At 36.0% G+C, this 16,862-nt stretch overlaps 1 protein-coding gene across 5 annotated transcripts in view; it reads right to left on the bottom strand.

Moving 5' to 3' along the window:
* Window positions 1-16,862, bottom strand: part of LOC121375781 (tetraspanin-18-like) — a 129,629-nt gene that overhangs the window by 15,905 nt on the left and 96,862 nt on the right. For all 5 annotated transcript variants that reach the window (XM_041503413.1, XM_041503415.1, XM_041503414.1 and 2 more), the window contains one exon: window positions 6,184-6,321. In XM_041503413.1, the coding sequence (XP_041359347.1) occupies window positions 6,184-6,321 (138 nt within the window). The remainder of the gene's footprint in view (window positions 1-6,183; window positions 6,322-16,862) is intronic.

Here is a 16,862-nt window from a genome sequence, read left to right as displayed (position 1 = left end):
CCAAATATCACATCAGTACTAGTTGTCAAGCATCAAAAGGACATCAGATATTTATAAGAAAGTCATGCATCTTTAATTTGTAAGACAATTTTATACATACACCACTTTATCTCTTTATAATAAAACAAGTTCCTAATAACAAGACATCCTTTTTATGACTTAAGTGTATCCCACCCAATCCAGGGCTCGAAACGGCCTGTGGCCAGGGGCCTAATTCACAAAGGTCTCTTAGGCTCTGCTAGACAACAAAGCATCCTCTTTGCAAGTCATTTAGCATTGCACTGCGAGATCACAAAGTTGATATAAATTTAATATAACTTTTCTGTGGGCCGGGCTTACCCCACTACCCTTTCCCTTGCCTCTGGGGACTAAATATTTTTTTTTTTTTAAATAAATTATAATTTTTGTATTTTTATTTTTAGACTTCCCCATCTAAATTTGCGTTAATTTTAAATAATTATATAGGTGTAGAGTAGGGATTTCTGTATTTCTTTTGGGAACACATTCAAAATTATTAATGTCGACATAATATATTTACTCTTTTTGACCTCCAGTTTAAAATTTCAAAATTTTATTATAGTTAGGTTTTTCCTGCCCCGAGTCAGACCAACGATTATATCGGAGGCCGGACTGGGGATAGGCGTGCTCGAAACCATAGAGGTATGTGAGCACGTTTAAAACATATCTAATCTAATCTAATCTAATCTAAAACAAAATATAAAATAATCTAAAACAAAGTTGAGAGAGTTTAGTTAATTAGGCCCCATGTCCCATTTGGGCGACTTAAATATTAAAAAATAATGGCGTTAGTGACCCAAATAATATTATTTGGGTGATCTTCTTTAGAGCTATAACATATGAGTCACTATTCATATTGGTATTGTATATATTTATTCAAAATTAAAATCTTGCTTGTGGTTTGTGGTTCATTTACCATAATTTGCCAACATCCATTATTATTTTTTGGGCTACCATATTGTTGGGAGAGTTTCGAGCCCTGCCCATCCCCTGATGCAGTTACTGAAGAAAGTCATTCTGTCACAGAGTTTCATCCTATTCTAAGACGGCCACCAGTGACAAATCCACTCATTAATGAGCTACAGCTGACACTCTTGATGTAGTTAATGATGATACATCTCATCTGTATTGGAGACTAGTTTATGTCCCATGGCAGTCACTGATATAAAGATAATCTGCGTTTATCACACGGCTACATTTGACTCCATATTAAATTATCACTGTTAACAGATACAACTGGGCTGCACCTTCATCCAATAGTACATGCTGAGGTTCTGTACTTATAGTCTTCTCAGGGAATGTTTCTATTCATATAGATGGATGGATGGATGGATGGATGGATATGGATGGATGGATGGATATGGATGGATGGATGGATGGACGGATGGATGGAAGGAAGGATTGAAGGAAGGCAGGATGGATGGATGGATGAGTGGAAGGAAGGATGATAGATGGACAGATGGAAGGAAGGAAGGATTGAAAGAAGGCAGGAAGGAAGGATGGATGGATGAGTGGAAGGAAGGATGGATGGATGGATGGATGGATCAGTGGAAGGATGGATGGATGGATGGATGGATGGATGGAAAGATTGGTAGATTAATGGATGGAGGATGGAATAGGTGGATGGATGGAATGGATGGGTGGATGGATGGATGAATATAACACACTCCAAACATGCACACTGATTGAATTTTACATCCCACCCTCCCAATACTGTTAGTAATGATAAATAAGCTGCCTCTATTACACAACTACATTCCATTTTCATATCAATCACTGATAATAGAAAATGTCTCCTCAATCTCGACCGTGATGCTGCATCTCTTCTTTAATACAGACACTGTCTCCTTTTAAATGTTAGCTATGTCCTATGCTGTGATCTTTCAGTGATCAAAAGCAGTTATAGAAATGTTGTTTCTTCTACCAAGTTACATATGTAACCTACCACCCACCTCCCCATCATCACCACCCAAAAGCAGTTATAGAAATGTTGTTTCTGCTACCAAGTTACATATGTAACCTACCACCCACCTCCCCATCACCACCCAAAAGCAGTTATAGAAATGTTGTTTCTTCTACCAAGTTACATATGTAACCTACCACCCACTTCCCCATCATCACCACCCAAAAGCAGTTATAGAAATGTTGTTTCTTCTACCAAGTTACATATGCAACCTACCACCCACCTCCCCATCACCACCCAAAAGCAGTTATAGAAATGTTGTTTCTGCTACCAAGTTACATATGTAACCTACCACCCACCTCCCCATCACCACCCAAAAGCAGTTATAGAAATGTTGTTTCTTCTACCAAGTTACATATGTAACCTACCACCCACCTCCCCATCACCACCCAAAAGCAGTTATAGAAATGTTGTTTCTTCTACCAAGTTACATATGTAACCTACCACCCACCTCCCCATCACCACCCAAAAGCAGTTATAGAAATGTTGTTTCTTCTACCAAGTTACATATGTAACCTACCACCCACCTCCCCATCACCACCCAAAAGCAGTTATAGAAATGTTGTTTCTTCTACCAAGTTACATATGTAACCTACCACCCACCTCCCCATCACCACCCAAAAGCAGTTATAGAAATGTTGTTTCTTCTACCAAGTTACATATGTAACCTACCACCCACTTCCCCATCATCACCACCCAAAAGCAGTTATAGAAATGTAATTTCTGCTATAAAGTTATATCTGTAACACACCCCCCCATAACCACCCAAAAAGCACTTTTAGAAATGTCATGACTGGCACTGAGTTACATCTGTAACTGACCACCCACCTCCCCATCACCACCCACCTCCACCCAAAAGCAGTTATAGAGATGTCATTTCTGCTACTAAGATGCATAACATCTTCTCAATGCATTTAATGATGGCAGATATAACCCCCTCCCCACCCTCCTCCACTCTCCACTAATAAACACCACTAACGAAGAAGTCTAAATCAACGCATACGACATTTCGCCGATAAACATGCATTACGTGTTGTCGTGGTGAATATCTGGTTACTGCATTAATGAGACAAAGTACAGCACTGATCAGGGCTGACCAATGCATCATCAACATTGGATTTTCCAAACATGCGATAAATCACCATTGAGTGGAGTTGACACTGTCTGCGAATAATTACACTAAATGGAAAGTGACACTGGTGGATGTGAACCGGATCAGTGAAGAAATCATAGTCGGCCATAAAAACCAGCAGGCGCTAAACATATTGATGCCAATGCAGCTTATCTTGCTGGGAACCACTCAAGCATGACAATGGAAAGAAGAGATGGAAATCTGAGTGAAGAGAAGGGGAAAATATATCCATCGCTTATACAATCCACCAGGATTAGGAAAACAAATAGACATTTTCAAAAGTATTACAGGATTTTAGACCTGTAGTTTTGTGGATATATATACTAAAGCCAAAAAGCAACTGTTACATCACAGACTTGCAGGGTGTTCCACTAGGTCAAATAGAATGAATGAATGAATGTTTAACGACACCCCAGCACAAAAATACACATTGGCTATTGGGTCAAATATACATGTATTTGTTTTTTTTAAGTTATCAGCTCTTTGATGTCTAGCCCAGTATAATTTTCATTCACAATTTCTTTTCACAATGGAGGGGGCAGAGTGTTTGAAATTTTATTTAAAAAATTTCTGGATATTTGGAAATGCCGCAGAAATTAATTTAGTTTTTACCAATTAAAAAAAAATTGGGGAGGGTTGAAATTCTACAATTTATTTTATAATGGACTTACGTGGTTACTCTGACACTTGATCTTGACAGACAAAATGAGGGAAAACCCACTGACTGCACATCTAAAAGTTATTCCCACTGAAAATCAGCCAAGGACATTTATTATGTGCATTTCCATATACAGGATGGGTTAGGATGGGGGAAAGACAGAGTCCATCAAGGTCAATAAATCCTGTGACCCATCAAGGCAAGCACTCTACCACTAAGCTACAACCTCCTACCCTACTCGGGTCACGTAAAGGACACTACAGAATGGGATTATGGGTAAGGCTGTTTGGATAACCAACAAACCACCTGAATGAACTCCAGCTAATTACACCAAAGCAAGGATCAGGAGTCAAACTTACAAACCATTGTAACTTTACTTTAATGGCTGGCAATGGTACATATATAGAATACTAAACGAGCTTGCCTGTCATATCATTTTCACAAAATGAGTGAACAGCTTTGGTATCTGACGAGTTTCATAAAAATGGTATGACAGGCAATCTAGTTTAGTATTTTATATGTTACAAAGCAACTGCAAACAAGCCGCAATGCAGATGTAAGCAGATGTTGATACCTACAACACGTTATTTTTCTACTAACTGGGTCAGCAAGTGATCACGTCACGCTCACGTCACGCCAATATTACACTAGTTAGATATCGAGTGTTTATTATGACATGAGCAATATCTTACACTGGTGTGTAATAATTATAAGTATTTCATTATAAGTATTTGGTATTATTTCACCACCAGTATTTGGCATCTATTTCACCACCAGTATTTGGCATCTATTTCACCACCAGTATTTGGCATCTATTTCACCACCAGTATTTGGCATCTATTTCACCACAAATATTTGGTATCTATTTTACCACCAGTATTTGGTATCTATTTTACGCAGAAAATTGCATCAGTATGGAAGATGAGTCACAGTAGAGACAATATATTATTAATGTATTATTTATTTTAACAATATTTTTTTATTAGTAAATTTACACACATGTAAAATTATACTAATACTCTGCAAAGCTCAATGGGTAGGTGTAAACCACTTGCACCGACCAGTGATCCATAACTGGTTTAACAAAGGCCATGGTTTGTACTATCCTGCCTGTGGGAAGTGCAAATAAAAGATCCTTTGCTGCCTGTCATAAATGAGTAGCCTATGTGGCGACAGCAGGTTTCCTCTAAAAAACAGTGTCAGAATGACCATATGTTTGACGTCCAATAGCCGATGATAAGATAAAAAATTAATGTGCTCTAGTGGCGTCATTAAATAAAACAAACTTTACTTTACTAATAAATTCACAACTAAAAACAATCACTTACAATTACAGTGAGTTTGAAATAGATATAACTAATATTCTTTTGTCTTTACAATTATCAATTCATATTCCATCATTATGTAATTATCTGTGTGAAATAGATACAGAGTACTTGTAATAAAAAAGTTATGATATTTTGTGAAATTGGCCCAACCTATATTTACTAGCTTTGACAGCTCTGTTCTTAAGCCAACAGCTTTTAGGGCCATATGTCGGTGATTTCACACAAAGTTCCCAAAAATAGATTTTAAAAGCTTTGAAAGCTTTCGAATGTTGTTCTACACGAAAACACACTTCAAATGATACCAATATTGTTTCTCTACCATTTATTCCGCGTGAAAACCTAGAAAAATTGCACCAACACTTGAGATGTACGCCAGGCCAAAAATAGGTGGAATCCGTGATCTGATGTAACATTATGATTTGCTTAGGGAATAGAAGATGCCGTAACCAACTTGTTGTATGAAGCTATAATCATTACATGCTAAGCATGGTTTAATTTGTCATTGGTATTTCATAATATATTCACCAAAAGACCTAAATTGAGGATGAATTCTGTTTAATGAGCCCTGATTTTGTTGCCAAGAAAAATCAGACTTGATAAATTGGACAACATTCAGCAAATTACCTGGAATATTTTCTGGCAAGGGTTAAATTAACACTGCCCATTTACTTATTCTTAAAATGCTTAAGCTTATCGTGTAACCAATGTATGTTCTTAAAATGCATAAGTTTATCCTGAAACCAGTGTTATGTCCTTAAAATGCCTATCCTGTAACTAGTGTTTGTTATTAAAATACATAAGTTTATCCTCTAACCAATGTATGTTCGTAAAATGAATAAGTTTATCCTGTAACCAGTGTATATTATTAAAATACATGTATGCTACTAAAATAAAAAAGCATATCCTGTAACCAATGTACATTCTTTAAATGCATACACTTATCCTGTAACCAATGTATGTTCTTAAAATGCATAAGTTTATCCTGTAACCAGTGTTTGCAAATCTCACCATCACAGGGTACAGCTGATAACCTATGTCATTAACTTGTTATTTTCTCTATATTCTTTGTGTACTGAATTCTTACCAGGATGCAAACATTGTAGCAATGGAGCGTTCCTCTAAGGCAGGTGGTGCAGTTATCCTCATTGGCACGACGGACTTTCTTTGCCTTGTACTCATCACAGGAACTATCTTTGGAGGACTGTCGCCGATTCTGCAGAGGCTGTAAGGTAAATAAAACGCCAATAAACACTCTGTAATGTGGAAAAAAACACATTAATAACTGATCACTAAAGACCCTGCATTCAAGTTGTTGACCGGCCTCGGTGGCGTCGTGGCAGGCCATCGGTCTACAGGCTGGTAGGTACTGGGTTCGGATCCCAGTCGAGGCATGGGATTTTTAATCCAGATACCGACTCCAAACCCTGAGTGAGTGCTCCGCAAGGCTCATTGGGTAGGTGTAAACCACTTGCACCGACCAGTGATCCATAACTGGTTCAACAAAGGCCATGGTTTGTGCTATCCTGCCTGACGCCATATAACCGTAAATAAAATGTGTTGAGTGCGTCGTTAAATAAAACATTTCTTTCTTTCTTTCAAGTTGTTGATATATATAATATTTTAACCAACATTTATGGAAGCTTTAGCTTGACCAGAATAAACTCAAGAATGAAGGAAGGAAGGAAAGAACAAATGCATAAATGGATGAATGAATGGATGAATGAATGAATGAATGAACGAATGAATGAATGAAGGAACTTTAGAAAAAAAAAGAATGAATGAACTAACAAATGCATTAATGAATGAATGAATGAATGAATGAATGAATGTGTAGATGAAGTCCAGAAAAGAGAATGAATGAATGAACAATGAATAAATGAATGAACATTTGATGACACTCCATCACAAAGAAAACATTGACTATTGGGAGTTAAAAGTAGATGAAAGAATGATTACATTAGCAAAATGCACAGATGAAAGTCACTTATCTAGTAATAAGTCCCCCCCTTCAAAAAAAATTAATAAAAATTAATAATAATAATAATAATAATAATAATAATAATAATAATAATGAATAATATTTCAACAAGAAGAGTTACCCTAACTCGTTTCTTTGACAAATGGAGGTAAATGCAAACAAATTATTAATTAATCTGGGCCATTTGTTATAAGAGGTCTCCATTTGTCCCAACTGGAACACAAATTATCTGAAGACTGAACTGATTTGTAGAGACAAAGGCTGTATACGTACAACACTGGGTCACGGAATGATGACTGAACTGATTTGTAGAGACAAAAGGCTGTATATGTACAACACTGGGTCACGTAATAATGACTAAACTGTACACAAGCTTGAATCATTGTTATTACTGTCAATACTCAAATAACATTTTAAAAAATAAATACAAACGTTTGAATTTTTATTTGATCTATCAGTGTCAATTAACATTTGTGTTACTAAAAACTGAAAGAAAAAGTTAAAAGATAATAAAAATGTAACATAAGCTTAAGGACAGCAATGTCTTTCGGATGCCTCAGCTACATACATGTAACAGTCACCCATTCAGTCTGTAACATTCACCCTCACCCCATCTCAACATGTAAAGTATATATCCTACAGGCATTCAGTATGCAACATTCACCCTCACCCCAATCCCATCATGTAAAGTGTATATCCTACAGGCATTCAATCTGTAACATTCACCCTCGCCCCTATCTCAACATGTAAAGTGTATATCCTACAGGCATTCAATCTGTAACATTCACCCTCACCCCTATCTCAACATGTAAAGTGTATATCCTACAGGCATTCAATCTGTAACATTCACCCTCACCCCTATCTCAACATGTAAAGTGTATATCCTACAGACATTCAGTCTGTAACATTCACCCTCACCCCCATCTCAACATGTAAAGTATTATCCTACAGGCATTCAGTCTGAAAAAGAGAGAACTAGTCACCTTTTTCATGTTTTTCATCCCCGACACAAATCATCGTCTTATTCCTTGAATCAGTCAATCTGCCGATGCACACAGGAGAACAATGAGTCCAATTAATGTTTGTGTGCATTCGGCGCCGATCAGCTCGATTAAGTGTGTGTAATTACATCCACTCTGCCTCCCGGCCCATACAGTATCAATCCCGCACACGGTCGCCACATCAAAGACTGCTCTCTCCAGCGTAACAGCGTCCCTTGCTGCTTTAGCTAATTAGAGCAAGTGTGCATTTGCACACGTGCTCCCCGCCAGGTAATTTATACTTGGCATAAAGCGTACCAAATAAACCCAAATACACGGGACGTGCGAAAGCCTAAAACACTTTTTTTGTTACTTGTGCAGAGGTGATCCTTGTGTTGGGTGTTAATTGAGAAGACAACTCTGCTCATGGAACTATTCAAGTAATCGTAAGCCCACGAGCGATTGTCCCCAACAATATTGCCTTCTTAAGGATCATTCTACATTTGCCGTTATTTTCTCTCCCAACCAAACGCATCGCAGAGCGAATCTGAAATGTCGTGGCGGAGAGACGTGCAGGGATTTGTCAAAATGAACCCCTGGGTATTCAGTCAATACCAATGAACGCTCTGGAAATTGGAAGAACAGCAAGAATCGAAAAAGATCTTAGACCAAATTAAGGAAGAAAGGGAAAAAATCATCATCTGTTTTATGAAGACTGGTAGACTAACAAAAAAAAAAAGAAGCCCCAGCTTGTAATTAGAATCAGAGTTATTTTCTTTGATGGAGGAAATTATCTGTGTATACAGAACTTTTATTGTTTCAGTTGAGTCTGTTTAATTAACGTAATAGTTGTTTGTCTTTAGAGATTCGTGACCAACTGTAGTTTTGCTGACAGTAAAGATATTTCAAAGAAAAACTAAATTGTTCACATCTGAGAGTTTGTTCAGTACATCACCAATCCCTCAAAGACTGGAGATGAAAATAAATGTAATGATTATTTAAATATATATATATATGGATGTTGAAACAAATCAAACTGTTTTGCTTGATTTAAAGATGAAAGATTTCTTAATGTTAGAGCAGTGAAGATCCTGAATGAACTGTTCTGTTAGTGTGTTTCTGATAACTCATTCAGAGAACTCCATGGAATTAAAGAAAGGGCCATGAAAAAGAAAGACTTCAGATGAAAATATTTCTTAAAGTTATATAAAAAAAAAACCCTCCAAAATTACACCTGAAAATCCTGCAAACATGGAATCATTACAGCAAACAGCTTGAAACCTGAAGTATTTGCATAGCAAAATAAAGAGTTTACAAAATTAAATGCAAGATGCATGAAAATGACACTGGACAAAGAAATCTGGAAATTTTTACAGTCTTAAAACACAGGGGATTATTGTGGTGTTACTGTAGTTTTAAATGTTTATCAATTCTTGCTTTCTTCAATTTTCAGAGCATAATTGGGGCGTAATACTAAATCCTAATTTGTGGAAAAAATGCTAAGAATTTACATCTTTGATGCAAAATCAAACAATTTATGCCGACTGGAAATTGTAACATATCCTTTAGAATATAACAATTGTGTGTTCTAGAGCAAAACAAAGCTGATTATAGTTCTCATTACTCAGTACCTCTGCCATACCCACCAGAATTGGCTCACACAGGTAAGTGTGTAGGGGGGTGGGGGGTGAGGGAGGTTCAGAAGTCAAACACCCTGCCCCATCTCCCACTCAAAGACATTTTTTTTAAATATATATTTTCCAGGCATGCATGACTCAAACCACCTAAAAACTTCCATTTGCCACAGTCAGGACCCTGCTGCATATTTTTTTTGCACACATGCCTGTATACACTTTCAATTCAGCACACCAATTCTCAGAAATGTCACACATTTAAAGTGGCTTACAGTTTCAATCCATCTCAGTCGGACTAATCACTAGTCTGTAACTTGAGGTTTGAATTTACAAATTGCACATAATTTTAGTAATAATATGTTACGAAAAAGAAAGGAAAAAAAAAGCCTCTACTAAAAATACCATGAAGAAATCTGAACATTTTTCGATAATTTCCGACAATTTAAGACATCTGCTGTGCTCTGCCCTCATCCACTGACAAGACTAACGAGAGTAAACTGAACTTTCCCATTTATTAATATTTTCAATAACATTCATTATCCGGCCGTAATCTTTGCAACAGAAATGGCATCTTATTTCCACGAACACAAGTGTTATTGACCAAAGGAATTTGATTTTCCCTCCATGCTCCCAAATCATACTTGTTGCGGGGATAATAGAGGGGAAAATGCTCGCCATTTATCTTCCAGTCACAGCGTCTGCCCTTCCTGGTGAGCAGCACTGGAAGCCAGCTCTTCGGGGTTATGATCACCAAAACGAAGTATTGACCAGGCACATGACTTATTAATTAGGCTGTCTTAGTTTCCAGTTTTCCTTTTGAAAATAAAGACATCTGAAGTAAACAAAGCCCACTGACACACATTAAAGACTGAGGATGGTGGAGGTCAAAATGGCTAATGTAAACACTGATGGGTTAGGATTAACGTGGGATGGGTGATATGAAATTTAATTATTTTTCTTCTGTTGTTACTGAGCCGAATGGAAAATAAATTAACAAGGATTGTCATGTTATTATTATTATTAATTATTTTTTTACAGTTTTACAAGGTTATAAACATAATTAAACATGCACAAACTGTGGTTTAGTGGTCTTTTTCGCTCTCTTTTTTTTTTACAGGTCAAAAAGCCATATAGCAAATACTGTCTGTTTTGATTTCAAGGTTGACAAATACTGGTAATTAAACCATCTCTATCTCATCAAATAAAGGTCACAACATGATAATCATGTTGTAATGAGTTATATACACTAGACTTATTTGACTCTTACTCAAATAAATGTTATGACAATAACACAGTTATTTGGATTAATATTTCTTATGCGGTAATTTCACAAGAGTAATCTATATTCTATAACACTGTTTACTAAGTATTTAATGCAAATCACAAACACAAACAGTTTAAAGTAAGTTGCAGTTCTTGATATCATAAATTGCTGCTATTGTTTTAGTACATGTATGTTGGAACAATTTGACAGTTTTTTGTTGAATAATTTAAGTTTTATGTTGGTTGAATAATTTAAGTTTCATGTTGAATAATTTAATAGTTTCATGTTGAATAATTTAACAGTTTCATGATTTACAATTTAACAATTTCATGTTGAATAAGTTAAGAGTTTCATGCTGAATAATTTAACACTTTAATGCTGAATAATTTAACACTTTCATGCTGAACAATTTAACAGTTTCATATTGAATAAGTTAATAATTCCATATTGAATAAGTTAACAGTTTCATGATTTACAATTTAACAATTTCATGTTGAATAAGTTAAGAGTTTCATGCTGAATAATTTAACACTTTAATGCTGAATAATTTAACACTTTCATGCTGAACAATTTAACAGTTTCATATTGAATAAGTTAATAATTCCATATTGAATAAGTTAACAGTTTCATGATTTACAATTTAACAATTTCATGTTGAATAAGTTAAGAGTTTCATGCTGAATAATTTAACACTTTAATGCTGAATAATTTAACACTTTCATGCTGAACAATTTAACAGTTTCATATTGAATAAGTTAATAATTCCATATTGAATAAGTTAACAGTTTCATGCTGAATAAGTTAACAGTTTCATGCTGAATAAGTTAACAGTTTCATGCTGAATAATTTAACACTTTCATATTGAATAAGTTAACAATTCCATATTGAATAAGTTAACAGTTTCATGCTGAATAAGTTAACAGTTTCATGTTGAATCATTTAACAGTTTCATGATGGCTAGTAATGTTTATTTATATATGCTTACGATTTGAGATGGAAGCCATTTTAAGTTTATTAAAATTTCATGTTACAAGAAGAAATGTTTAGTATTTTTCTACAGATGATACAAGAGTATATTCTAAAAGATTAAATACTAAACTCTACACTTCTTTTTATATGTATATTTTTTAAATAATTATTTTAAATAAAATGAAATACTGACCACCTGATGCATTGCACAACTAAAATGATGGGTTTTTTTTTTACAGGAAAACTCATTTATAAAGGATAGTCTAAAAAAAAAAGATTTCAAATGTTTTTCCAGTAAGTCATAAACATATAGGCAAGAAGATAATTAGGGTTAAAGAGAAGTTCAGATGATACTTTAGTAGACAGCTGTCAACAGGAAACACCTGAAGTCACCTGCGATCACGGTGACATATTAGTACAGGTATTCTAGATTACAGGTAACTACAGGTATCACCTCTCTGTGAACAAGTCCTGTCACCATCATGTGAATGGCACACTGAGATAGTGAACGAGGCGCATACTTAAAAAATAAAAAGCACAACAGCACATATCACATATCGTTGTGATTAGGTCATCTAAACATTTTCTTGGACAAAAGGGTGTAAGATGTGATGGTGGTATGGAAGAAAATTACACAATGATTTTCATTGTAGAAATAAGGTGTCTGTTACTATTATGTTTTGGTATAATAAAAAGGGTAGTTACCTATAAACGAAATAATATAGAATTGTAAAGCAATTGTTTGTATTTTAAATATTTATAGAAACAACTTTTTCTGCTTGTTTTTTATATTTAGTTTAAGTTTAGTTTTGGTCACTGTATAAATAAAAAACAAAACCTTGTTTCTTTCTTGTTTTTTATATTTAGTTTAGCTTTAGTTTTAGTTACAGTAACTATTTATAAAAACAAAACCTGTTTTTTTCTCTCTCTCTCTCTCTCTCTCTCTCTCTCTCTCTCTCTCTCTCTCTCTCTCTCTCTCTCTCTCTCTCTCTCTCTCGTGTGTCTTGTGTGTGTGTGTGTGTGTGTGATTGGGGTGTGTGTAGCAGGGTGTGAGGGGTTATTTAAGAAAAACAGGATTAATAAATTCAGCCTTATATATATTTAGCACCAACAGAAAATGACTGTATACTGTATTGCTGCTGTGTTAAAAAAAGAGAAAAAAAAGAGTAAAAAATTAAATTTAAAAAGGTGTGAAAAAACCCCCTTAAGATCACAAAGTAGAAGTAAGGGCTCATCCTTGCAAACTCCATGCCCCCACCCCCTGGGGTGGCTGTTTAATAATATAGGTCTGAACATATTATCATACGGTACATGTTTAAAGTGTAGTTTATTGTGTTTTTCAAACCCGGCTGTTATTCAGCTCAAGCCCATGACACATTACTTCGCCACTCCCAGTGTCCTGGCTGCAGCAGGCCACTGAAGATAAACAATGCTGAGCCAAACCAAACACCAGAACAAAAATGGAATCATTTTATCACGGATGTAGTTACACACCACTCTTTTGACATCAATATGGCTGTTTGTCCCATCAACAGCTAGGGTGTTTATCTGTAGTTTTAAGGGACATCTGACAGTGAAGCCCCACACACCCCACTCCTAGTCACTACACATACCAAATCTTCCAATAAAAAAATAAGGGTTAAAGATGGAAAACTTTAAATAAGGGTGGGGATAAAATTGGGGTGAAGTTAGAATTAATATTTGTTATAGATGGGTATAATGGACTTTATAAATTAAAAAAAAATTAAAAATTAATAAAAACTATTGATTCTACAGACCATGATTAAAATGGTGGATGGTATACAGCTAAACAGATATTTAAAAAAAAATATAGCTCAACATTAAAAGTTTACAAACAATTACTAGACTGTACGTTCTATGCAATTCTCCATCACCATGAGATGGGATGTAGCTCAGTGGAATAACAATCCTTAAACTGTGCTGGGATATAAGATCAATCCCCAACAGCTGACCCAATGTATTTTTTCCCATTCCAACCATGTTCACTAATAATCATCTGTTAAACACCAAACAGCTTTAGGTTAAAAATGTGCTGAGGTGTCATTAAACAAAACATTCCTTTCCTTTCCTTCGTTACCACAACAACATGTTTTTGATTTCGTACAGGTCAGCAACCCACACTGTCCACACATCTACCTGTACCAGCACATGCATCATGCATCAAACAGACTGCAGTCATGTTTATTTAGGAAAACAAACAAGGAGGTCATATCACCTCCAGGGTTTTTCGAGTCACTAAGTTAGCGATAAAAACTGTCACATCAGCAGTTAGGAATGCACTCGTCTGACCATTAGTGGACATAAGCATGTAGACACTTCAACACTGTTTTCTATATTATGATGCATCATTTCTTTCAGTTATTGTTTACTTGGTAACTTATTGTTTTGTCACATTACAGCTTGTCAGATGAATTTTCATCACAACAAACAACATTATATTATACAAGTGTTTACAAAGAAAGAAAGAAAGGTTTTATTTAACGACACACTAACACATTACATTTTACAGTTATATGGCGTTGGACATATGGTTTAAGGACCACACAGGTATTGAGAGAGGAAACTTTCTGTCGCCACTTCATGGGCTACTATTTTCGATTAGCAGCAAGGGATCTTTTATATGCACCATGCCACAGACAGGGTAGTACATACCACGGCCTTTGATATACCAGTCGTAGTGCACTCACTGGAACGAGAAAGAGTGTTTGTAAACTGGACAAAAAAAATACTGAGAGGAATGTGATCAGTTGGGTATATACAACCTCTGCAATTAAGAAAATGTCCAAGGCAAAAAACACATGCCATTGAAAACAAGCACCCTGAATAGTCCACGGCATTGCCAATCACCGTGGGCAATTGCAAGGGTTGTATATAGAGCATGAAAATTAAAAATCTGAGGCCAAGGGGGGCATGTGCACCCCACCCCTTTCAGATATTTTGCTTTATATTTGCTTTATAATAGTGTAAAAGTGTGTAGATATAAAAAATATGCCCCCCCCCCCCCCCCCCCGCACTTTTTGGCACTTTTCTACGCCACTGCTTTAATTGCACTGAATAACCAACCCAAAGCTTCATTTCAGCCTTATCCATGTACCACACATCCAAACTACTGTAACACCCCTAACTAGCTTTGCACCATTATAATTATATCCCCTGTAACTCATGACGGCATTAGTGTAACCAGTTGTTAAAAACAAATTCTATATCATTACAGAATGCTTCCCATTCAACATGTTCAAACTGTTTTATAGGCTCATTTTCTTTCCAGTCGCTTATGACTGCTTGTGATTTTTCCATTTAACTCTTGCTGGATTACCTTTATGGTTTAAATATGTTATACTTCCTGAATCAAAATACAACAGTGTATAAAGAAGTCAAGAACACATGATTTGACATGATAAAGATGGAAAGAAAATGTTTCTGTTACACACTCCTAAATGTGACAGGACATCAACATAAATCACATGATACAGTGTCAAAATTATGTATTTTATAATGCCAGGGGCAAAAAAAAAAAAAAAAATCCCAAACCCGACAAATATAAAGACAGGGACATGAAAGGATTCAGAGTAAGCGAAAAATCAAGTGCATACATAATGTCTGCCGGGCAATTGATTTGAGGGGACGGACCGTCTGCCCGCGAACAGGATCAGGGATTGGAGATCGATCGAGAAAACCTCACTGATTTCTCAGCCTGAATCAATGGACAAGCTTCTGCCATAAGTAAACCTTTATTGAGTGAGGAAAAGCGATGTGCCGAATGTAACATATTGACGAAAAGCACTCGTGATGGACATCAAATTGCTTGTGAGAATCTGATCAATGAAGCGAAAAATCAATTGTCACCGCATTAAAAGGACCACAAACGACATGACGACTCTTGTCAATTGCTTCATAAAAGGCTCTCCGCCTCGGAGCTTGATTATTAAATGTCAACAGAAGACATGCTACTTGCCAAAAGACCGTCCTCAACATGCTTTATGTGACAGATTTTGTCAAGCTGCATTATAAATGGTCTATCAATAATTGATATAATTATTTTATGTTGTCAAAATGGAAATTTGTTTTCAAAGCTGTTACACTATTTTACAAACAAAAAACCCTCGCACCCTTCATTCAGAATAAGGGGGGAAAAAGGGGGGAAAAAGGGGGGAAAAAGGGGGGAAAAAGAAAAAGAAGAACAAAAACTGTTTTGAGGATAATGAAGAAAAAAACCTGTTTGAGGATCTGTGAACTTAACAAGCCCATCGTTACAAAATGTTTTTGTCCTGTTATTTGATCAGCAAAATGAGAAAAGCACCACAAATATACACACTACATTCACCGAAAAACATTCGAGTGGTGCCATTGTGGAACTTGCATAAATGCCATTGGTAATTACAGTTCAGCAATAGCACCAGCCAATCTGTGCGGTGTTTGCTTCCATCATATTACAGCTTTCAAGCATCGGCAGGGGGAAAAGGGTTCAGTAATGCCCATCATTAACTGCAATCAAAGCCCATTACGCACAGGGTCTTGACTTGTGCCGTCAGATCTAAAACATGTCAAGTTAAATGCAGGATGCAAACAGATACGCAGCCATGGGTTAGTTTCGTCTGTCTCTTCTCGTTTTGGTGGTGGAAAAAAATAAAAATGAATAAAGATGAGGACGGTGTCTCTGTTACTTTGTTTCTTCATCACAAACAATTGTAACCTTTAATGGATTAACAAGTGTAGATACAAGCAGTTTGTAAGAGTAGAACAAGTTCAGTTGTACATTTCTATATATGAGGGGTGAGACGTAGCCCAGTGGTTAAGTGCTTGCTTGATGTGCAGTCGATCTAGGATCAATCCCCATCAGTGGGCCCATTGGGGGTATTTCTCGTTTCAGCCTTTGCCAGTGCACTACGACTAGTATATTAAAGGCTGTGGTATGTA

The sequence above is a fragment of the Gigantopelta aegis genome, chromosome 6 (assembly GCF_016097555.1).
Source record: "Gigantopelta aegis isolate Gae_Host chromosome 6, Gae_host_genome, whole genome shotgun sequence".
Lineage (NCBI taxonomy): Eukaryota > Metazoa > Mollusca > Gastropoda > Neomphalida > Peltospiridae > Gigantopelta > Gigantopelta aegis.
This window is presented reverse-complemented; position numbering and strand designations above follow the sequence as displayed.